Below are 21,871 nucleotides of genomic sequence, written 5' to 3'. Positions count from 1 at the left end.
ATCTTGACATATATATTTAATCATACCGGGGAGGTTTTAAGCAATTTAATTCAAAACTTTGGATGAACCAAAAGAACCAGTAATCTCTGTTCATGTATGTTCCTTTGAAAACATAAAAAAAGAGATGAAGAGCAAGAATCAAGACTTTGGCATTATGAGGTCAATAAAGAGAAACCCACTATCACTACGTACACTCATGATTCCACAAAAGATGAATAAAAACGAATTTTCTAAGCAAAACCAGACAAAAATCCCACATAGAATAACACAAACAGCACTAATGCAGTGACATTTTAGGGGGTATAGTCAAAACAAAGACATTTCTGTATTTTTCCCCTCATCGTCAGAGTCATAAAGTAAGCCAATGCATAAAGCAATAAGCACACACACGATCTAAAAGACAATCTAAAACATTCTTTCTTCCACTAAGAGCAGCTGCAGACAAAGAAGGTGAACACTTTCTCCTTTTCTCTCTCTCTCTGAAGTCATCAGCTTCCTTTCTTCCCCTTTTCTCTTCTGAATTCATGGATACTGCTCAATGGCTGCAGGTGGGTGGGTTTATAATTTTTCATGTCATGTATTCTTTTTCCTTTCTTTAATGTATTAGTTCTATGAGCCCAAAATTTATTAATCTAGGTTAGATTCAAGGCCAAACTTAGATCAAGCTCCTAAGTGTTTGAAACATATATATAATTACTGTGTGGGATACTTTAATTCATAATTTCTTACTTCTAGCTATATATGAGACGATGTTCATCAAGGCAACTGAAAGTTTCATGATACTTGGATTTCTTTTATCCAAAGATAAAAGGTTATTTTGTTCTTTGTACATGAAGGCTCAACTTTTTTCTTTCTTTCACATGTGATAACCAATAAAGGAATTAAAAAGGCAGTACTTGTTGCTATTATTTGTAGTTTTTGTTTTTAATTTTTATTTATTTTTTCAATATGATTCTTCCCCAAGTACTAAAAAAGCTGATATAGGTAGCTACTTATTATGATGATCTATCTCTTTGATCTGTTTATTTAGATTTCTAGATCTGTGTGCATTTGTAGGATATATTGATCGTTTTGCTTAATTTTTCATTAAAATGAATTAGGGCTCTTAATTTTGATTTCTTTCTCTTAATATTGGGAGGTTGTGAATTAATTATAATTAGGGAAGTGGAGAACCGGAGAAGCCCATGGAAGATCATGATATGGGATCCAATGGATGCACAAGGTCAGTGTTGGAGAAAAGGGCAAGACCTCAAGAGCAATTGAATTGTCCAAGGTGCAATTCAACCAACACCAAGTTTTGTTACTACAACAACTACAGCCTCACTCAACCAAGGTACTTTTGCAAGACATGCAGAAGGTATTGGACTGAAGGTGGAACTCTCAGAAATGTCCCAGTTGGAGGAGGTTCAAGGAAGAACAAGAAATCCACATCCTCATCGGTATCGTCAAAGATTACTATTCCTGATCTTAACCCACCAACAACTCTTTCACACTTTTCATCATCTCACCAAAACCCTAGGGTTACCCATGAAGGCCAAGATCTTAACCTAGGTTTTAATGCTATAGATGCACATTACCATGGTACTACAATGGAAAACAACAATAGTACTAATTCCTCATCAGCTCCCAATCTTTCAGCTATGGAGCTTCTTAGGACTGGCATTGCTTCTAGAGGTGTGAATTCATACATGCCAACCCAGAATATGCCCGATCATCATTCAAACACACTCTATCCACCATCATCAGCTGGGTTCTCACTACAAGAATACAAACCAACAAACCTTGGTTTTTGTTTTGATGGGCTTGGAAATAGGTATGGGGGGGATGATCATGAGAATGTTAATGGTGGAAGGATCTTGTTTCCATTTGGGGATCATCATTTGAAACAGATTTCAAGCACTGCAGGTCATCATGAAGTACTTGATCATCATCAGAACAAGGGGCAAGGGAATCCAACTGGGTATTGGAATGGTTTATTAGGTGGAGGCTCATGGTGATGATTAAACAAGTGAAGGATCAGAAGAGGGAAAAGACAAGAAGAAAGAAAGAAAAGTGTATTTTTCACTTTTAATTTCTTCCTCCTTTTTTTTTTTTTTTTTTTTTTTTTTTTTTGCCATTTAAAAGTTGGGTTACTTATTTGAAGTTGTTCAGAACTAACATATAGGATTAAATGTGTTTCTAATTTGATATATATATATATATATATATATATATATATATGTATTCCTCTCTTTTCTTACTTTGGATTGGCTTTCTACAAGAGGGTTTTGTAAATTCAGTACTTGATACTGAGTAGGGGATGGAAGAATAAATGAATGTAAGGCTCTTGGAAACATGACATGCATTCATGCATTCTTCCATCAAATCGAGCACATGCATTTGATGCACTTGTTGTATGATTTTATAGACTTGTTGATCTCTTGTTTGCTCACTTGTTTCCCCTTTTGTCTATGGACTAAATTGAATTAAAAAATTTTCTTTTCACATTTGCTTGAGGTTGTTTTTGTTACGTGATAATGTTAAATAGTTTACTCAATTCTCCATCACTCTATAAAAATTTGTTTGAGGTTATTTTTGTCACGTGATAATGTTGATTAGCATTATGTACCGAGCTCTTTTTATAAAAATTTGTTTATCACGTAACAATGTGGACATAAATGTGTCCAAAATCAAGAATATTTCTTAAACACATACTATGTTCTAAACGGATTGGTCTATTTCGTGAGGAGCAGGAGCAACTCCACACATATTTTTCTCCATGCACACAAGAATAAGGTAGGTATGAGGTGCCAAGGTTGACGTCTTATCTTTTACACAACTGAGATTCTTCCAGCTATGAAAACATTTCGTTAGATAACAAATTAAAATGATGAAGGCCTACCTTTAATATTTACCTTTAAAGCAAACAAATAATATATCAATAGTATTCTATTAACAATTAAACTCACTAATTTGATCCAATTCAATTATTACAGTATTAGAACCGATCGAGCACTAGTATAGTGGCGATAAACCCAATACACATTCTTTTACACAGTATTATATATATGTTCTTACTTTAGGGTTTCGTAGACACAAGTCACACAACACCACCAAACTATTAAGCAATAAACTACAAAGATTAACAATTTTAAAATAATTACCTGCCTTAGCCAAAAGCAAACCTAATCAATTTGTTGACACACACACCTGGCCGCTGATCGGTTTTAGAAGACTCCTTCCATGAAAGATCATCATGACTTGCATGCCTTTCTATAAAAAAAACATCGATAAAATCAAAAGGAAAATCCCCACAAAGCCCACCCACCATCTCTTATATATTTTGGCTTTAGGGTACGCAAAATGGGACCTCTCAAACATTCCTTCTAGTTTAGTGGGTTCAGAAAAAGCGTGTCGATAAACTATTTTCTCCACCAACTCTCCGTCCATTTAGCATCTTAATTTGGTGTTTTCGTATGTTAACCGTACGTGTTGGGAATTAATTCTGTTTTAGGTAAATACTGTTGGTGTTACATATGATGCAAGTAAGAATATGTGATTAGTAAACTAATAAGTAGAGAAAGAAGGTTCACCACCCTATGACTCTAAAGTGATCACTGAAGTCAAACCCACTCACCCTAGCCAATGACCTAATTATGGTTTAAGGCATCTAAACCTCACTGATTTATATTTAGGCTCCCCTAGCTACTCTCCATTTTTTCAAGTGTCCACTAGCTTATCTAAATGGAGGTGCCATTTGTAACAACAACGATGGCTATATAGGCTGCCCAACCTAGATGCATCCACTACGCATTAGGAATTTAAGTGTGCATGATAGTTGATCTATTTTATTATGGAGTAGTGATTTTTCTTTTTATTTAATTGTAAGTAAGAAATTTAAATTCGGCGATCATGGGCATGGCAAACATAACATCAAATTATTATAACGGATCATTGTATGGCTTAATTCAAATCTCTCATTTATTACTTTAAACGTATCGATGTTTCAAAAGAAAGAAAAGCAAAACTTCCTGTTGAAGACTTGAAGTCATTGCGTTGTAATTGTACCTCAAATTAGGGGTTGCTCAAAAACCAATCAAATTCATCCAAAATGTCCGATTCCATCTAAAGCCGAAATTATTGGTCTAAGTGATAGTTCCATTTAAATCCATCCAAACTGACCGATTTTAGTCCAATTCCATCCAATTTTGATCGATTTTGGCAAATTTGATTGGAACCCTAAACTCCAAACCAAAGAATTACTTATTATAATCCAAATTTGGTTGCTTTCCTTCTTTTTTTTTGAAAAAAAATCTTCTTCCATACAAGCATATGAACTTGGACAAACTATGAATAACCATATATGTTTATGATATATAATAAAGCCAAAACACTTTTCTTTGGCATTTAAATTTTATTAGACATTAGCTGCAAGTGGAAGGAAACAAACTAAAGAGAGCATGGGAAGATAAGTTACTGAGGGATTCCATGGAATCTTGATGCAAATGTTTATTTATCCTAGTCATTCTTGTACCAGATTTTTGTTTTCCTGTCTCTTGACAAAGTCTGTTAGGCATCATTGCCTTGTTAGATCTGTGGTGGATTCGTCCTGGTTAGCACGAGGTTGTTGTCGCTCTGTTTAGGAGTGGTGAAGTTGTTGATGGTGCTTAGACTGGCCAACTTTACGTTATGGAGGTGGAGCAGATTGGTTGATCTTGTCAGCTTTAGTTTATACAAGCGGTAAAGCCCGCACGATGCTGCAGGTTTCAAAACTGTCTTAAACGTGTAAAAAGTAAGGCTTATATACATGAGAAAATATGTGCCAAAGAGTAGGGTTATATAAATATATTACATGAGAAAATTGAGGATGCTGACATGGCATAGTTAGAGAGTGCTATTTACGTTCTTGTATTACATGACAAAAATTGGGATGGTAGTACGCCATAGCCAGAGAGTTGTATTTACATTCGTATATTACATGCCAAAAATTTAGGATGTTCGTATCATCCTCAGGGATTGTTCTTCATATATTACACGCCAAAAATTTAGGATGTTAGTACAAAGCTCAAAAAGTAAGGTATGTTCCACTAAAGACATCTATATGTGTAACTCCTTACGTTAATGGTATCTCTTTTGTCTTGTAAGACAACGATGAACTGAAAAAAAAAAAAACAAAAAAAAAATTAAAAATAGAATTCGATCACTTAAGAATTTAATGAATCTAAATTGCATATGATTTGCAGGCACACAAAAATTAAAAAGTAAGATTTGTTCACATTTGGTATTAGACATCCAATTCAGTACACACCTAAAAAAAGCATAAGCAAAAAATAATCTCTCATTTCTCAACTATTTATCAAGGCATGGTAATACAATGAAACAAAAACACTTAATCATTTGTCAAACATTGGTTGAAAATTTAAACAATGACTTATTTGTTTACATAAGCAACCCTAAATATATTTATATATTTTACTTCCTCAACATACATGATATAAGCCAAAATTCGACTACGATTCCGTGCTTAATCCAAGTTTAGGCTTTATCATCATTGTTTGTTGTTGTCAGATAAGGCTATATCAACTCAGTCATGCACTTGGTCAGTTGGTTTTGTAAAAGTAAACCAATCACAACCATATATATATTATGCGATATTTATAGGATAAAGTTCCGTGTTAGAGAGACTACTCATTCAAGATGGGAAAAAAATTGTTAAGAAAATTGATTTATGAGTGTTGGGATCCATACTCTATTCACTGGGAGTTTGATCTGGGTTTGCTACATTCTCATCATCGGTCTCTTCAAACGCATAGGTCTTTTCACTGTATCCACTTGTGGTATCACTTGGATCATGTAAAATGGAGAGAGATTAAAGTATCGATGCACATCTAGTAATGGAAAAAAAGGTTTATGTCAATTATTTATTTTTTATAAAGACTAACCTCTTGGGTTTTTTTGTTGGTGTAGAGGTGGAAAGAGTCTTTCTGACTGGCTCCCTTTATCGTTTCTTTGAACTTGAACTGCTCTCACATGGAGATGAAGGTAGAGATTTCTTGAGTGAGAGTGATGGTGTGGACGGTAGCATTTCATGAACCATATGTTTCTTCCTAAGGTTACTTATTGCCTCATCACCTTTGTTGTTGTTTGAAAGATGAATTTGTGCTTGATCCTCGAAAACAGTTTTGATGAGCAAGTCACTTCTACTTGTGTCATTTTTAACTTTTCCAAGTCTTGAGTTGGAAAAGTTTGATTTCATCTTTTACTCGGAGCATTTGTGGTGGTATTTCCCTTTGGTCACAGAAACCTTTGTTGACTACTAATTCTTCACATGTGATTCCAAATAGTTCTTCGACTGATTTGCCTATAATGATGGCACTGGTTTCGTCATTGGCATCTTCAAGAATTAAACTAACTTTGAACCTGTGTTGAAATTGATGTGATTATTTATAAAGAAGAATAATTAAGTTTATGCTTTATATACTAATAGACTCAGAGTAATTTTGTATTACCAGGCAATAGGGTTTTGAACATCATCGGTTGGATAAACCCGCAGGTCACTTTGGGGCTTTGGTTTTAGTTGTTTGAAGCAGATTGGACATGCCTTGTACCACCAGCCGTTACTCAAATCAAATCGTGCAACTGCTGCTCTGCACATAAATGTATTGTTCTGCAATATTTGTTAAAGAATGATGAGTATAATACTATAATGGACTGTTCTACATATTAGATGAGAATTGCAATTTCTCATGTGAAAGTAATTGAAACCTCAGACAACAAATAGATAGCTAGGAAAAAATAAAAACACATGGATGAATAAAACTTCTAATTTTCAAGCACACCTAATTTCCGCAAAATCTTTCCGGACATCAGTGAAAACAGAACTTCTATAATACTAATTGCATCCAAACAAAAGCTGACAACCCAATGAGACAGCATTAAGTTAAAATGATTGATCTATGTCATCAATGAATCCTACTTCTTAAAAAAGCAAAGCAATTGAGATTGTATATTCTAATTGATTCATTCATCAGAATACAATTAACGCAAAACAAATCAAGATTTATATTCAAATCTACCTAACAGTTTGATTGAATTGTACAAATCGATCTCTGAAAGCTAATTATCAATTTGACAACAAATTTTGATCACTGGAAGAAGCCAACCATTTTCTTCTACATTGATCACTGTTGTAGTACAATGACTTTAGTTTAGTACACAAATTTAAATTGAAAACGTTAACATTCCAACTCATGTTAGGATTTCATACCTGAAGATCACCAAACACTATCAAAATGATACACCGAAGAACACCTTCTACCAAACCTTGGATACACTGGAAAAGGAGAATTCATAAGATTTGCTATGGTACAAGATTCACAAATTTGCAATAATCAAGTAACTATTAAAAGAATATGCAACATGCTATCTGATAATGCTTTAAAACACTAACAAACAAAACATGTGTAATGCATATATCCTATCAGTACACAAATTCTTAGATACATTTACATTGATGTATGCTTGTGAGCAAGAGAAAGAACAAATGGAGCTCCAACAATTTCCAATGGTAAGGCAAACACATTCGAAATAAGAAACTCATCAAACATTGTTCCAAAAGGATGGTCATCGAGTTAGAGAATGGAATCGGTGGAATTATTTTCATTGCATTAACATCTTTCTGACTTCCTAATTTCTTTATATCCAAACACTCTGGGTTCTGTTTTTCATTCTTTTCAAGGTATCATGAACAATTGTGCCCTACAGCTGTTGATTACAATCTTCCTTGTCTCTATTTTTCTTGTTTCTTCATTTATCTGTCTGTAATTTTGATTGAGACTCAAAATTGCAGGTAGCTACCCCCGTGGTCTTCCGGTTCCCAATAAATGTCTGTGCATGTTGATTTTCCAAGGGTGGAAGAGGAAATTAACAAATCTTCATATGTTTGAAGAGAAAACTACATGCATGCGGCATCTGCACAGGTTTCTGAGCTTAACCAAGGGCCCAAATACAACATGACTAACAAACCATAAAAAACTCTGCATCATTGCCAAATTAAGTAAAATTACCAATAAAACCCTAATAATTACATATTAACTCCATTGAACCAAATCAAAATGCAAACAGCAAACATAAAGTTAAGAACAAAGCAGAAAAGCCATCCAAAAATCAAATCACAATGCAGAATAGTTGATCAAAAGTAGGAGAGTACGAGTAAAACCTTCAAAGCATCTGAAACTTTATTTCCATTGACACCAACATCTCGAGCCTTTCCAACATGCTCCACACAAAGGCTTAATCAGAAGCAGTGATTCCAAAATCAAAAGAATATACCATGTCTAGAAATTCATAATATTTCATAAAAACTTTCACACGAATAAGCGTGCTTGACACACATGCCAGAAACCTAATACTAATAAAAAGACCTTGGCACAAATTGCCAAGCTAGTAAGATAATGTAGTTCGTGAGTGAAAGTGTGTGCCATTGGGGAAACGCTCTTCTCCAACTACTCAAATCTGCTCGCTTTGAACTCTGTAGCTTTGGGTTCAGACAACACATTTCCCAAACTCACCATTAGAACCGTTGCATATGAAATAAATGTAGGATTCATAAAGGTAATTAAGGTAATATTTCTGCAAAAGGTGAGCAAAAGAGAGATCAACTGAAAGATGCACAACTATGATGCTAAACATTATGGTAAAAAATCTAGATATGAATACCGCTTCCATGTCAAGTTATAAGAAACCGAAAAAGACTATTTTTCAAAATGTATTGATCAATATTCACCTAAGTTGCAGTCTCCTCTTTACTTTCACAATCTAAAAGGGAAACAGAGGATCCAAAAGAAGCTGATACTAAAATTAGTTTAAAAATACATTCAACCAATTGAATTATTATACAATACTAAAGTTCATAGAGTAATTCCAATACGCTTTTGCAAGTCATTAAGACTATGGAATGTAATTGTTGGTGTTATTAAGAAATATGTATAGCTTAGCCTCAAATAACAAAAAAATAAGAATTGAAATAGCAAGAAACAATAGTACAGTGCTCCAACACACAAAATTCATACTAATAACAGCAGAAAAAAAAATTAAAAATCTATTTCCAAAATATGAAGTACAATATGATGATTCGGTGCAACAACCAATTCCTCAACTCAGATACAAAATTTTCATCATTCTCTTATGTGTTTTCCTTTGTTTTGTGAGTCTTAAACTCAATTGAGCTTAGACAGAAAATATAACTAAGATCCCAACCTTCTCAAAAAACTACAACTATTTTACAAAGAGGCATACAACAGAAACCAAAGAACGGAATATGTGAGAACCGAAACGGTAAGAAGTTAAGAACACCACATACCCATTTCAAAGACCAAAATCCTGCAAAGACCAAAAATCCCAGAAAATCAGTTTATTAGCACTCCCTGCAAATTCCCAAAATCAGAAAATTAGAAAAATAGAATGGAATGTGATAACAGTATAATTAAGAAACCCTTAAATTTCCAGTCGAAGGAAAATTAATACCTCTACAAAAAATAATCAGCAGATAAAAACTCAAATCCCAGAAAATAAAATCTTATAAATTGTGATTTTGAATGGATCATTGCGATCCCTGTGGCATCTAAAACCTTAAGAAAAGATTAGGGGTTCTTAATTTCTTACCCAAATCCACAAACCCAAACCCAAATTAAGCATTTCATAAATCCTGTATGGTGAAAAGAATTTTTTTTTTTTTAATGGGAAGCTCACCAGTGCTATCATAGGGCTTGAGCAGAGAGCGGTTCCAAAACTGCAAACAAAAGCCCCCAAAAGCAAAATCAAAACCAAACACCCACATACACAATCGGAGGCTGCAAATTAAAAACAAAAAGAAAATTTGAACTGAAAACCCATTTGTAAATCCAAAGAATGTCCAGATCCAATGCATTCTTCCGAATAATTGATACAAAGAAATAAATATACAGCCATGTTCATGTAATTCGAACAGGAAAAACCATATACTTGAGTTTTTTTCAGATGATTGGTCACCCTCTCCCCAAATCCCCTGAACATAAAATTCTCATGCGCTCGTTTGTTCCATTTTGTGGCTTGCTCCCATTCGGATCCTTCTCTTTCTCCTAGTTGGAGACTCTAATTCAAGTAAAATCAAACATTCAAACGTCTCATCTCTCACTTGATTGATTGCTACCAAATGAGGGCCATTAATACTTATTTGTAATTTAATTATCAAAAAAAATTAAAAACGCTTGAATGTATTTAACAAATCGTTGAGCAGCAGTATGTAATTAATTAGTACTCTTGACAAATATATACCTATGCTTATCTAAGATATGATTCAATTTCGAATCAAAATCATTATTCACATGAACTAATTTAGACCTGGTTTGGTACTGAGGTGATTCTGAAAAAAGCTGCTATGAAAAAAAGCTAGGAGCTGTTTTTGTGTTTGGTAAACACTCAACTTCAGCTTTTTTTCACAGTTTTAGGTGAAAAAAAGCCAAAAACAAGAAGCTGCAAAACCCAGCTTTGAAACCGGTTTTTTTTCACATCTGTTTTACATAAAAGTTTACCAAACACTCTAATACTGCTTTTTTTTTTTTCAAAAGCACTTTTACAAAACAGTTTACCAAACACTCTGCTGTTTTATTTCACAGCTGTTTATTCTCACAGCACAATAGAAGCAGCTTTTTTTCAAAGCACAGCAATACCAAACCAGCCCTTAAACAACAAAAATAACAAACTGAATCATTTACCCAAGATATAAATCAACATCACCAACTCGCCTAAATTAAAACTTACATTGGTGAAATATACAACCCAATGGCAAAGTATTCCCTACAGTTAATTCAAACGACATTGACAAAAAATTCCCAAACAATCAATATTCTTACAGCCACTTCTATCATATTTTATAAACACACAAAACTCATCAAACAAAAAGAAGGGTTAAGAAAAATACCCACTAATCTCATGAATATGCTCCAGAATGATTTCTCCAAGCACCGTAGTAGCAACAGATGGCTCCACACTGCGTGCTTCATGGCTCGAAGTAGCAACAAAAACCTACAAAAAAGTTGTATAAGGCAATTAACAGCTAAAAATATTAAAATAAATAAATCAGAGAATTACCATATCCAATTTTCAATCACTTAAAATTAGATTGAGAGAAAGTATACTGTTGAGAAAAGACTCACCAGGAAACCCTAGCTTTTCAGGGTAACATTTTCTTCGAATTAAACTGAAAATTTGAAGAAGCTTATATTGCTTCGGTGGCTTTTCAGCAAGAAGACGGGGAGGTCGGATAGCGACAACGGACGACGTTTGAGAGCGAAAGAAAGCTAGCTTGGACAACGACAGAAGGTGAGAGTCGTGACAGATAGCGAGAGAGAGAAGCGAAAGGCAAAGAAATATGGAAAAGAAGTGGATGCATAAGCTCCAACGTTGATCGAAATTCAATTGAAACAAAAGGTGAGAGAAATCTGTGGAGGCCAGGGTTCCAGGCTTGAGAGAGAGCTTGAGAAATCTGTGGAAGCAAATGGAAGAGCTCTGCTTTTCCACCTTTCTTCCTTTCCCAAATGACTGACGCGCGTAAATTCAGCCTCCTTCCCTTGCCAACACACGTCAAAAACAAAATCAGATCAAACAACCACACACAAAACACCCAAAAAAAAAAAAAAAATTACCTAAAACAATTTGGAAACTTTCTTCTTAACCAAACAGAAGATCAAGAAGTAAATGAAGCAAAGCACCTGAAACGCTGTGAACTGTTTCTGGAAAACGGCAAAAAAAAAAAAAAAAAACAGAGGAACTAAGTTTTGGAGATTCATTGTTTGAACTTGTTGGATTCAATATTAATGGTGTTTTTGAGATCATTTGGAGTCGCAATGTTTTTCTTTATAGTGTCCAAAGAGAAGCATGGCGTTTTCCTTTCTCACGACTAATTATTTTAAGAGTTTTTATCTCGCATGTTCTTACAACATTTATATTTATTATTTTGTATTTTTCAGATTTTTTTTCTTGCAAGTATTTTCCTCTTGAGATCATATTCTTCATATGATTGTAATATTTTTCCCTTGTCATAATGAGACATGTCGTTTCCTTGAAACAAAATTATTTTATTTTTAACATTTGCATTAATTAAAATGCTATTGGATTAGATTTAATGTAAGATCATACTTCAAATATTTTGATTCGTATTTAGTAAATTTACTATCGTTTGACAAAATAAAAAATAAAAATAGTTTTTGCATTATGAAAAACTGATCAAATGCCACTTAGCACTACATTCTAATGGTATTCTTCTTCATTTATAAGTGAGAGTTCTTAGATTGGATTCTCGCCAAAGATAAATTTGAACCACACTATTGCTAGCCTATTGTGAGGCATAGGCCACTACCCCACCTCATTAGTGTAGATAAAAGTGAGTTAACATTATGATAGAATAAGAATTTGATCCCCTTCAATTTAACCAAAACAAAGAAAATGAAAACAACTTCCCATTAGCAACACTAGTGTTTATTTTACCATTCAAAACGGTCTCCCATTTCTGTTTACTAGCTTAGCTAGTAAAGAAAAATCTACGACCTCGTACTGTTACATAGTATTATTAATCCACATGTTATAATATATGTGGACTGAGTTTAGACGCTGATACTGAGCAACCAAATTATCTCTCATTGGTGCCGCCATCTGTGATTGATGATCATATCACCCCCTTTCTTTCTGGGTCACTAAACCCTTATTTTCTGGGTCACTAAACCCTTTTAAGGACCATAAAATACTCAGACTCCATAACTCGAGACAGAAGGAAAGTAACCCACATGGGGTATTCACGTGAGTCTTGAGAACTTCACCTTCGACTAAAGAAAATCCGACGTGCCAAGTACATATTTCCACTGATTTTCCAAGATGTACTGCATAAGTTTAGATGTTTAAATTTTCACTCGATTTTTCTCGAGCGTCTGTATGCACTTGACACATGTTTGACCGCTAAATTTGATACAACGGCATATTGCATTTAGTGATTCATCTCCATGTCACTACAAATACATCAGTAACCAACCCTAGAGGCTGTCAAGGTTTCAACGAAGTTATCGAGGTCATGTCGTCGGTAACTGATTCTTTATCCACATGTTTTTCTCTGTTTCAGGCATAAAACTGTTGAAAAATATGTGATATACTCATATAGCACGGTGACTCTCCACGAACATAAAATTTCTCTACTGTACAAAGATAATACAATTATTCCTTCATCATCTGGGAGGCACCTTGAAAAGCCCTAAGCATAAAGAAAAAACATTATATTTTCTAATGTACCTCCAGTTCCAACTTCTATACAACGATATAGCTGTTCATCGAATAAGATAATGATGTTCTGACTTTTGAACATGTCAACCCAAATGTACGCGCAACTCACTTATCTTCTCCATTGATTCCAAAGATCCGGACTTTGTGCATGTTGGGGAATTTTGCAATGACGAGCACAATGACTGCAAGACTGTTGAAAAACAGCATCGGATGCTGGTAGTCAGTTGTGTGCGAGGCTATCAAGTACCTGGCAGGAAAGAAGGAAGACAAAAATGAGAACTAACATGATTTTTTGTTCGAACCAAGCTTTCAATACATAATCCAAGAGTAAAATTATAATCCTTAGGACTGGTATCTGTCAGCAGGTTCATACAAATCCTATCACAATCAGAGCTTCAGAAATTTCTATTTATTTCCAAATGTTGATGTGATCAACAAGATTATGTGAATTATCTGATGGTGAAAACAGGCCCTAAGCTCATACTGAAGTTCTGGTAAAAATCTAGACTGAACTGTGGGTGGAGTGTTATAAACTGAAAATACTCAACCAAATCAATAAACAGATTGTGCTCAGGGTAATCCCAAAGAGCCAATAGACCAGAACCAGAAATTCTTAATATTCTAAATGTACTATCACAAGTTTTCACAAATTTTTCATTTTTTTAACTTCTAAGTGCTAACTAAGCAATGAAGTAACCGGGCGTCCTCTTTATGTCCTCTTTATTGTAGTTGGCCATCTGAATGAGTCTGGTACAGAGTTGCAACCCATGTACAGACTTAGCTTTAAATTGGACCCGTAAATTTTGGTGTAGTATGTTTGGGACAGTTCAACAAATGTGCATGTGCAACAAACACATGGTTGGAAAGGTTTGAACGGGCTTCTGGAGTTGGGCGGGTTAATTTAAATAAAATCTTGAACAGCCAAAAGGTTCAACAATATTTAAATTTAGTGTAAAGAACTGAAAAATGCTAATCTTACAGCAAAAAAAATCAACTTACAGCACCACAGGAACAACAGTTAAGAACTTCCTGTTGCGCGTGAGCTGCTTTCCACCATCCATCTGCTCCCACCATGTCAGTCCATTGTAAATCCCCTGGTCTTCGGCAAAGGGAGTTCCTTTCTTCCAATGGAAGAAGTGATATGTGATCTGAAGAAGAATCAAACTCTTCAAATACGGTACACGGAAATGTGAATGAGACTAACCTAGAGTTAAGGGGTCAGACTAACAAAGCAGAAGACTGAACACAATGATTAGAAATTATAAATCAAAATGTTACTTGGCCCAAAGCCTTAGATAAATGGATAATTCAGGATAGAATGTCGAATGATTAAACAGAGAGTCAGAAACATCATACCAAAACTAGAGAACAAAAAGAGACCTCAAAGTTGTTTCCAACAAAGTGTACAATTCTAAAAATACAACTACCAGTTATGTGCATTAATTGGATATGAACCGTTATGAGTTATAACTATAGCAACACAAAATTGGAGAATTTTCTATTTCCATGCAATCTATGGGGACATATCTAATTCTTTTTCCTGAACTCCCAAGTTCAGAAAAGAGGACATAATGAGTACTGTTGAAAATAGAACAAAGAATGGGTTTCGTTATGAATTACAATGCCAATCACCCCAAGTTGTGAACAAAGTGTATGGACAAGAAAATAGATTGACAGGGCACACAACTAGGCGAAGTTTGGAATCCTTTCATGCCACTCTTCCAAAACTTAATAACTGACCGACCTCAAAACATTGCTTAGTTCAGTTAAGGTAATATTTGGGTCTCTAAACCAAAATGAAATTGTAATATTCAAATGTTATCTATCTACTTTCTTTAAGATTATAGTAGCAACCAAGTTAAATAGTGAATTATTATATCCACGCCATAAGGCTTCACATGATTAACCTCGTTTTCTAAGCTAAACCAACGACGACTCCAACATCTAGCTCATACCCTCTATTACAGGATTGAAGCAAATCCTATCTTAAATCAAGAAATTCACAAACTAGGTCCTCCCCCTCTACAGAATATCTCACATGAACTGATAACTACATGAAACGCCCCAATTAAACATCGAAATATATAACCCATGTAGAATTATGAAAGCTGCACCCAATCACACATGTGGAAACACAAAGTATCATCATTGAGCTGAATAATTACAACATGGGTTTCATACTTTCGTACAAAATTCAACTAAATGCAATTACTTGAATGAATAAGCATCAAATCCAACAGCCTCTAATCAACAAACATAAAATATTCTACAAACCCAATTGAAAACAACACCAATCAATCAAACCCAGAAAGACAAACCAGCAAAAACCACACCTGCACACCAAAAATCATATGGAGAGAGAAAGAGAGGAGAGAGAGAGAGAGAAAGATACCGCAAAATGAGAGAGATTGACTATGGTCCAAGCCATGCCGGGAGAGCAGCCAAAGATTGAGAGCACGAGAAGCCAACAGAAGAAGAGGATGAGGATATAGGTGGTCCAAACACCAGGGTACATGAACCACTCTGTGTTCCTATTCAGATCCGCAGGTGGCGCAGCTTTCACATACAGACTCGCCATCCAAAATTTTGGATTCTGGGTTTTGATTCGGCGACCCTTTTGGAAGAAAACTTGAGGAATTTGGTGGGTTTTGATTTGGGGATAAGCTGGATTTGAATCTGCGTATTGGATTGAAATTTGGTCCTTTTTTGGGTGCTTGATGGTTTCGAAAATCCAAAACCCGAAAACCAGAGCACTCTGATTTGCTTTTTATTGACGGAGGATTATTACAAAATGGAGGGGAAATACTGATATTTACAGGGCTAAACGACGCCGTTCCGGTAAATCACATAAGGCAGCTACTAAATTTTTGTGCTTGATAAGAAGAAAATATTTATTTTTTGGGATCCTGTTTTAAATTTGTTTACTAGTCAAGTTGATTTATTTTGAATTTACAGATTTCTTTACTAAATTAGATCTTGTATTTTTAGTAGGCTCGAGATGAAAAAATCATTGAATTGTTTTAGGGAATTGTATTAGCACTCTAAAAATCTCATTTGGCAGTCCAAATTTTCTTTAATTAGAAAGAAAAATACATTGTGAGGAGTGTAGAATGAGATTTTTGGAGTGCTAATAACAATTCTCTTTTTTTATTGTGGATTTGGTTCTTTATTTACTAATGGCTGCCGTGGTAAATTTTTTGTAAATTCCAAAAAAATATCAGAACACAATAGTGCTCAATTGTCAATAGAACGCTAATCACTACACAACGTATTTTCACGATTCAAATTGTCTAATTTTAGATAATAACATTTAAAAAAAAAAAATCACTAAGTTACAGTTAAACTATTGAACAATAATTTTGATGCAACAATGAAATATTAATGATATCCCTCGGCTCCTCAAATCAAGAATACACTAATGAAAGAAATGGTAAGCCAAGCCAACCATAATCACCATACATATTCCAGATCAATACACTTAAAAACGGGTGAGGATCCTCGCCAGATCCTCTTTATGAGGATCCCGGAGATCCTCAAATCACATTCATTCATTGTATAAGGTGCGGTCAGAAATCATTGTAAATTTTTTTATTTAAAATTGAATATAAACAATATCTGACGAAAATTGACTGCACAATATATGATAAACGAATATAATTGAAAGATTTCCAGGATCTTCACAAAAAGAATCCAACGCTATCCTTGAAAAGGACCCCCATAACTTTCACAATCCGAAGAGTTTGTTGGAAGTTGGCTAATGTGAAGTCTGTGTCACAATCAAATAATGAAAGTGTTGTCCAAATAATATTAATAATTGATAAAGACAAGGGCCAAGGCCCAGCTCAAGCCTATTAACTAGGGTTTGACTCAAAGTGGATATTAGGCATGGGTCGGTTGTGGTTGGCTCAACCTTCTGTGTATGGAGTTCATAATTTTCTTTTTACATTTTTGCTTAGCAAGTATACAGTTTAGCTTCATGCACAGGTACATACTATTAACAAGTACATAGTATTACCAACCAAAGTGCAGCCCAAGGTGAAGGACCATTTCAAATTTTCAACCAAAGACACCTAACAAGTTGACAAGTAGGGATGTCAAGTTTTCTTCTGTCCTGGCTATCTCCGTGAACTTGGCTATTAGGGTGGAGGTGGAATGCTCCCGTCTCCACCAATATGGTCATTAAGTAAATAGTATTACAAACCAAAATGAATTTTAGGTTTAAGGCTATTCAACCAAGTAGATACAAAACTCTTTAACATGAGGAGAAAAACTTGAGTATGAACAGTCTAACCAATCAAATCAAATGGCCAGTTCAAGCCTCCCATTAGCCCATGTGATGTAGATACAACTCTCATTGCACGTGCCGCACATTTCCACCCATTATCAATTGGGCAGTTCAAGCATGATTCATGACCAATTGACTGACCAAAATGCCGTACCAAAGTTATTCTCATAACGTAAGCAACAAGACATAAGTAGCAAATCTCCAAGTTTGTTTAACAAGTTACTGGAAAAATTATGTGAAATACTGGCGATCTCCTCAATGACTTTGACAAGTACAACATTTCAGCCGATTTGTTATACTTTAGTTTTGAATTTTAGTTCATCGTGTCTCTTGGAATTGATTTGTGAGTTGACTATTAGAATTGATTTGTGAGTTGACCTTTCCATTGACTACTATTTCTTAGGAAACTGATGTTTCGTCCACCTCTCTTTATTTTTGTCCCTCGATTATCCTTTGTTTTTGTTTAATTCAAAGGCCAAAAAGAAAAAGAGGTGTGCAGCAGGAGAAAAGAGATGTGCGGAAATCACTTCCCTTCCCGCACAAAGTTTTCCACAGTATCAAGTTAAGGTGAATAAAAGTTACCAATTGGTTATTTCATTGCAGGTGCTATATTCAATAAAAGCATAAATAGAGCAGCGATAACTTCTCTTGCTGGATCACTTGGCTTGGGTGTCCACTGGAGTTCTTGTAAGGCAGGAGAAAACTTTGAGCCCATAATTATTGGAACCTTAATTTTCCTCCTAGATGTGAGCATTGTTGTTCTAAATTTCAGATTCATAATCATTTCGTTAGTGTTTCGCTTAAGCTTAATCAGCATTTTAAAACAATACTTGGTGTTCATTTTGCAGCTTCAGCAACAACCTTTTCTCGGTTCATCATGTCTGTCAAATCACGATTAGATTATGGTGCTCTCATCTTCATCCTCACCTTCAGCTTAGTTTCGATTTCTGGGTATCGCGTGGAAGAGTTGTCAGAGTTAGCTTACCATAGATTGTTCACCGTTGGCATTAGGACCTCCATTTGCGTTCTAATAAGCATGTTCTTTTATCCCAACTGGGCTGGTCAGCAGCTCCACTGTTTGATCTATAGTAACCTGGAGAAATTGGCTGATTCCTTGGATGGTATATATCTCTCATTACAATACTTAGATGACATGTTTCAACTGCTTCTGGAAAGGCTAAAAACATCTTCTACCAACTAAAAGGGTTTCTGACAGCATTTGGTAGAAAAACTTAATAGCGCTTTTGGTTAGAAAAGCGTTTTACAGACAAGCACCTGCTGGATTCTTCTTAAAGAAGCACTCCTAAGTGCTTTTACAAATAGTATTTGGATTTACGGAAGCAGTTCCAGACGAGCCCTTACTATCATTTTCATTTGTATTAGTAATGACAATATTTAGCAAGATATATGTTGGAGTACTTCAAAGAGAATGAAGATGTGACTGAAGACAATTGTTCTACTAGGCAAATCAAAAGGCATAAATTTGTGCTCGATTCGAAGGCAACAGAATACAAGTCTGTATTCGTATGTTCACAGTTCCGCTTCTGTCATATTTGTATGTACAAAAAACAAGTCTGTATGAACAATTGATTTTACAATTTACCAACAATGCGCACCAAATTTGAAACATCCTCAATTTGGTTGAAATTTATTTTCTAACTTTCTTTTCCGATTTAAAAATATAACGGAAGGAAGAGTGCAAGATGACTATTTTGAAGTGAAAAATTGGAAAGAACCAACGAATACGAATACCAGATAAGTACTGCTTTCATTCCTTCCTTGTATGAATTAGAAAACACGATTATGTGACGGTTATAAATGAGTTGTAAAACCCACATCAGTACTTCAATCATTAACATCGAGAATGCTTTTCAACACTGACTACCACTTTATACATGCAATTCCACAACACTTGACTTGCACAAGAACCATGTTCACATCACCTGGTAATCTGTGTAATAGGGGAATCAGAATCATCGTCCTCGGTCACTTCCTCCTCATGGTCGCTACCCCAACCCAAGTTCACGGCCAAATCCTCCATGGCCACTTTGATTACATCAGTTCGAACGCCAATGTCAGTTGCATACCTGCTCATACAATACATCCCAGCGGTTACAGTAGCCACACCAACCGAGTTGGGCATCAAAAATTTCAGAGGAGAAGAAAGAATGGCTGCCAATGGGGCGCCAATAACAGATGAAGCTTGACCACTTCTTCCCACGCCTTCCTTGTCTATTATCAAGAGACCGGTTTTGCAATACATAGCAAAGTCCTCGCAGTTGTTTTGAAATATATCGTAGTTGCCAAATCCATTTTGAAGAAGATACATCGCGCGATGGACAACCGTTTCTGATGGGTCAGATGCTGCAGTTGTGCATGTGCCACCCCTTACTTTTGCAAGGAAAACCGAATGGCTAACCCCATATTCGAAGCAGTAAAGGGATCCATTTTTGAGGAAGCAGTCCAGGCATGAGAGGACAACGCCACTGTTGGGTTGCCGGAATCCACAGTCAGGAGTGGTGGGACAGGACATTGAATCATAAACATCAGATGATGATTCAGTGCTTGAGTTCAAGTTTCTCTTAGGTCTAAAATGGACCACCTTGCTTCTGCCCAGATAAATACTTGTGTGATGTGATATTCAATACAACTCTTGATTAAACTTATCCAAACATAATAGTAACGAAAGTGCTTAGTTCATAAAAATAAGTTCAAATGAACTAAAGCACTGGATGATTTATTTGAGCTACAAATTTGACATTAGAAAAATCGTACTATAGTAGACAGAATGAACACAATTGAAAATTGAAATGGGAAGAACAAAATTAGGTTAAATAAGATGATGACGATGATGACGATGATGATGAAGATGAGAGAAAATTTTATGTTGAAGTAGGAACCATATTCTTCTACCTTCCGTTACATAGGTCAAATCAAACCTCCTAAATGTGAAACTCACCACAGAGATGTAGACACATTCTGCATAAAATATGTCCAAGTACATTTTGCAAATCCGTAGTATATGTAATTCATGAAGAGGCATCATAATTAATTCGGAAGAATTAATGTGCTATTCTGCTACCTAGCGATTAGGCAACTTGAATGACAACATTGATTTGAGAATTCTGTTTTCGAGTCCAAGTTGCGAATGAATATTGTTAGTCAGCAAAGGTTAACAGGTTATGAACAATAGGAAAAAAAGGAAGGAGAAACACATTCTAATCCCTGAAAAGGAAAGAAACAAATAGTTTTGTCGATTTATATATTTCTTTGTTGAGCCACTCAATTACAAACCATTCAACAAACAATCTTTGAAACAACAATTGGTGCTTAGAAACCTCTGAAAAGCAAATCCAGTGAACAAACAAGACGACGACAACAACAAAGCATTATCCCACTAAATAGGATCAGCTTTATGAATCTTAGAGCGTCACTGCACACCGTTCTGCACCAAATCTTCCAATAGCTCTAATCCATGAACAAACAAGGTTAAAGAAAAATTTTAAAAGAAAAAGAAGGGAACTTTGAAGAAATTACTAAGTCAGCTTTCATCATCATGCCGAAACCAATCAGTAGCAGTCAAGGGTAGAAAATTCAATCACATCAAATCACAAAACGATTATCCGATTGCATCGATTTGAAGAAATTACTACCATCTGAACAGTAACAAGTTTTCATTTTTTATTTACACCGTCAATAAGTCAACAACTATTTGTTTTTTGGACTGGTGGAAGGCATTAATCAAGGAATCCACGACCATAAACTTGCAAGCAAAGAAACTTAAAATTCAATGAAAAAAATGCAATAATTCAGCTGACAATTGAACCCCGAAAGTAGAATTAAACAAACAAATGAAAAAAATGCCAAAAACCCAGAAATCCCATCACTCCATGAACCCACATTAAGTAATTCTTCAAAAAGCATATATATATATATAGACACACACACACACACACACACACACACACACACACACCTAGAAATAAAATTAAAATAAAATAACAAAACGAGAGAGAGTGAGAAAACCATGGTGAGAGTAGGCAAAGACGGCTCTGTAGGTGTAGATGTGGTCTCCTAGCTTGATCTCATTTCTCTCCACTCTATTCGTCAGCAGACCCATCTCTCTCTTACTCCTCACTTTCTCTCTTTAGACTGCGTCTTCATCTGGTCTTCTGCAATTACACCATAAGCAAAAGCAAACCGCTTGCGTCTATAAAAAATGTAAATAGACAGACTGATTGGACTAACGCACAAATGCTAAATGATGAGAATCTAAATAAAAATAAAATTAAAATTAAG

General features: G+C 35.1%; 3 protein-coding genes and 2 long non-coding RNA genes across 12 annotated transcripts; 1 reads left to right on the top strand and 4 right to left on the bottom strand.

The window, feature by feature from the left end:
- Nucleotides 1-405: 405 nt before the first annotated feature.
- On the top strand, nt 406-2,059 carry LOC137721457 (dof zinc finger protein DOF2.5). The gene is made up of 2 exons (XM_068460553.1): nt 406-548; nt 1,161-2,059. Exons 1-2 carry the CDS (start codon nt 525-527, stop codon nt 1,995-1,997), a joined length of 861 nt encoding a protein of 286 aa, XP_068316654.1. The 5' UTR covers nt 406-524; the 3' UTR covers nt 1,998-2,059.
- Nucleotides 2,060-4,762: 2,703 nt separating this feature from the next.
- On the bottom strand, nt 4,763-9,587 carry LOC137720632 (uncharacterized). Its single transcript, XR_011066570.1, has 6 exons — nt 8,198-9,587; nt 7,247-7,312; nt 6,489-6,646; nt 5,922-6,399; nt 5,728-5,822; nt 4,763-5,135 (listed from the first exon to the last, which is right to left on the bottom strand). It is a non-coding gene; the product is annotated as an uncharacterized lncRNA (long non-coding RNA).
- Nucleotides 9,588-9,715: 128 nt separating this feature from the next.
- On the bottom strand, nt 9,716-11,902 carry LOC137720630 (uncharacterized). 8 transcript variants are annotated; one of them, XR_011066564.1, is made up of 5 exons: nt 11,664-11,902; nt 11,175-11,582; nt 10,940-11,043; nt 10,780-10,815; nt 9,730-9,769 (listed from the first exon to the last, which is right to left on the bottom strand). It is a non-coding gene; the product is annotated as an uncharacterized lncRNA (long non-coding RNA). The 8 variants fall into 8 exon arrangements; XR_011066563.1 differs by lacking the exon at nt 9,730-9,769 and adding an exon at nt 9,785-10,359 and having other exon boundaries at nt 10,706-10,815; XR_011066565.1 differs by lacking the exon at nt 9,730-9,769 and adding an exon at nt 9,785-10,110.
- A 1,283-nt stretch (nt 11,903-13,185) lies between these two features.
- LOC137720394 (uncharacterized) lies at nt 13,186-16,052 on the bottom strand. The gene is made up of 3 exons (XM_068459461.1): nt 15,680-16,052; nt 14,287-14,435; nt 13,186-13,534 (listed from the first exon to the last, which is right to left on the bottom strand). The coding sequence occupies exons 1-3, from the start codon at nt 15,863-15,865 to the stop codon at nt 13,393-13,395; spliced, it is 477 nt and encodes a 158-aa protein (XP_068315562.1). The 5' UTR covers nt 15,866-16,052; the 3' UTR covers nt 13,186-13,392.
- Nucleotides 16,053-19,489: 3,437 nt separating this feature from the next.
- LOC137719603 (protein LEAD-SENSITIVE 1-like) lies at nt 19,490-21,692 on the bottom strand. The gene is made up of 2 exons (XM_068458636.1): nt 21,599-21,692; nt 19,490-20,197 (listed from the first exon to the last, which is right to left on the bottom strand). Exons 1-2 carry the CDS (start codon nt 21,690-21,692, stop codon nt 19,512-19,514), a joined length of 780 nt encoding a protein of 259 aa, XP_068314737.1. The 3' UTR covers nt 19,490-19,511.
- Nucleotides 21,693-21,871: the final 179 nt, after the last annotated feature.

Source organism: Pyrus communis, chromosome 16 (genome assembly GCF_963583255.1).
Source record: "Pyrus communis chromosome 16, drPyrComm1.1, whole genome shotgun sequence".
NCBI lineage: Eukaryota > Viridiplantae > Streptophyta > Magnoliopsida > Rosales > Rosaceae > Pyrus > Pyrus communis.
The sequence above is the reverse complement of the archived record's forward strand: the minus strand, read 5'-3'. Positions and strand labels throughout refer to the sequence as shown.

Excerpts from the sequence above, each read along its gene's own strand:
- LOC137721457 (XM_068460553.1), top strand. The coding sequence starts at position 525 with ATGGATACTGCTCAATGGCTGCAG. Across the intron at positions 549-1,160 it reads ATACTGCTCAATGGCTGCAG|GGAAGTGGAGAACCGGAGAA; the intron begins GTGGGTGGGTTT and ends AATTATAATTAG.
- LOC137720394 (XM_068459461.1), bottom strand. The coding sequence starts at position 15,865 with ATGGCGAGTCTGTATGTGAAAGCTGCGCCACCTGCGGATCTGAATAGG. Across the intron at positions 14,436-15,679 it reads TCAATCTCTCTCATTTTGCG|ATCACATATCACTTCTTCCA; the intron begins GTATCTTTCTCT and ends ATTCTTCTTCAG. Across the intron at positions 13,535-14,286 it reads ACTGTTGTTCCTGTGGTGCT|GTACTTGATAGCCTCGCACA; the intron begins GTAAGTTGATTT and ends CTTTCCTGCCAG.
- LOC137719603 (XM_068458636.1), bottom strand. The coding sequence starts at position 21,692 with ATGGGTCTGCTGACGAATAGAGTGGAGAGAAATGAGATCAAGCTAGGA. Across the intron at positions 20,198-21,598 it reads CTTTGCCTACTCTCACCATG|GTATTTATCTGGGCAGAAGC; the intron begins GTTTTCTCACTC and ends CACATCACACAA.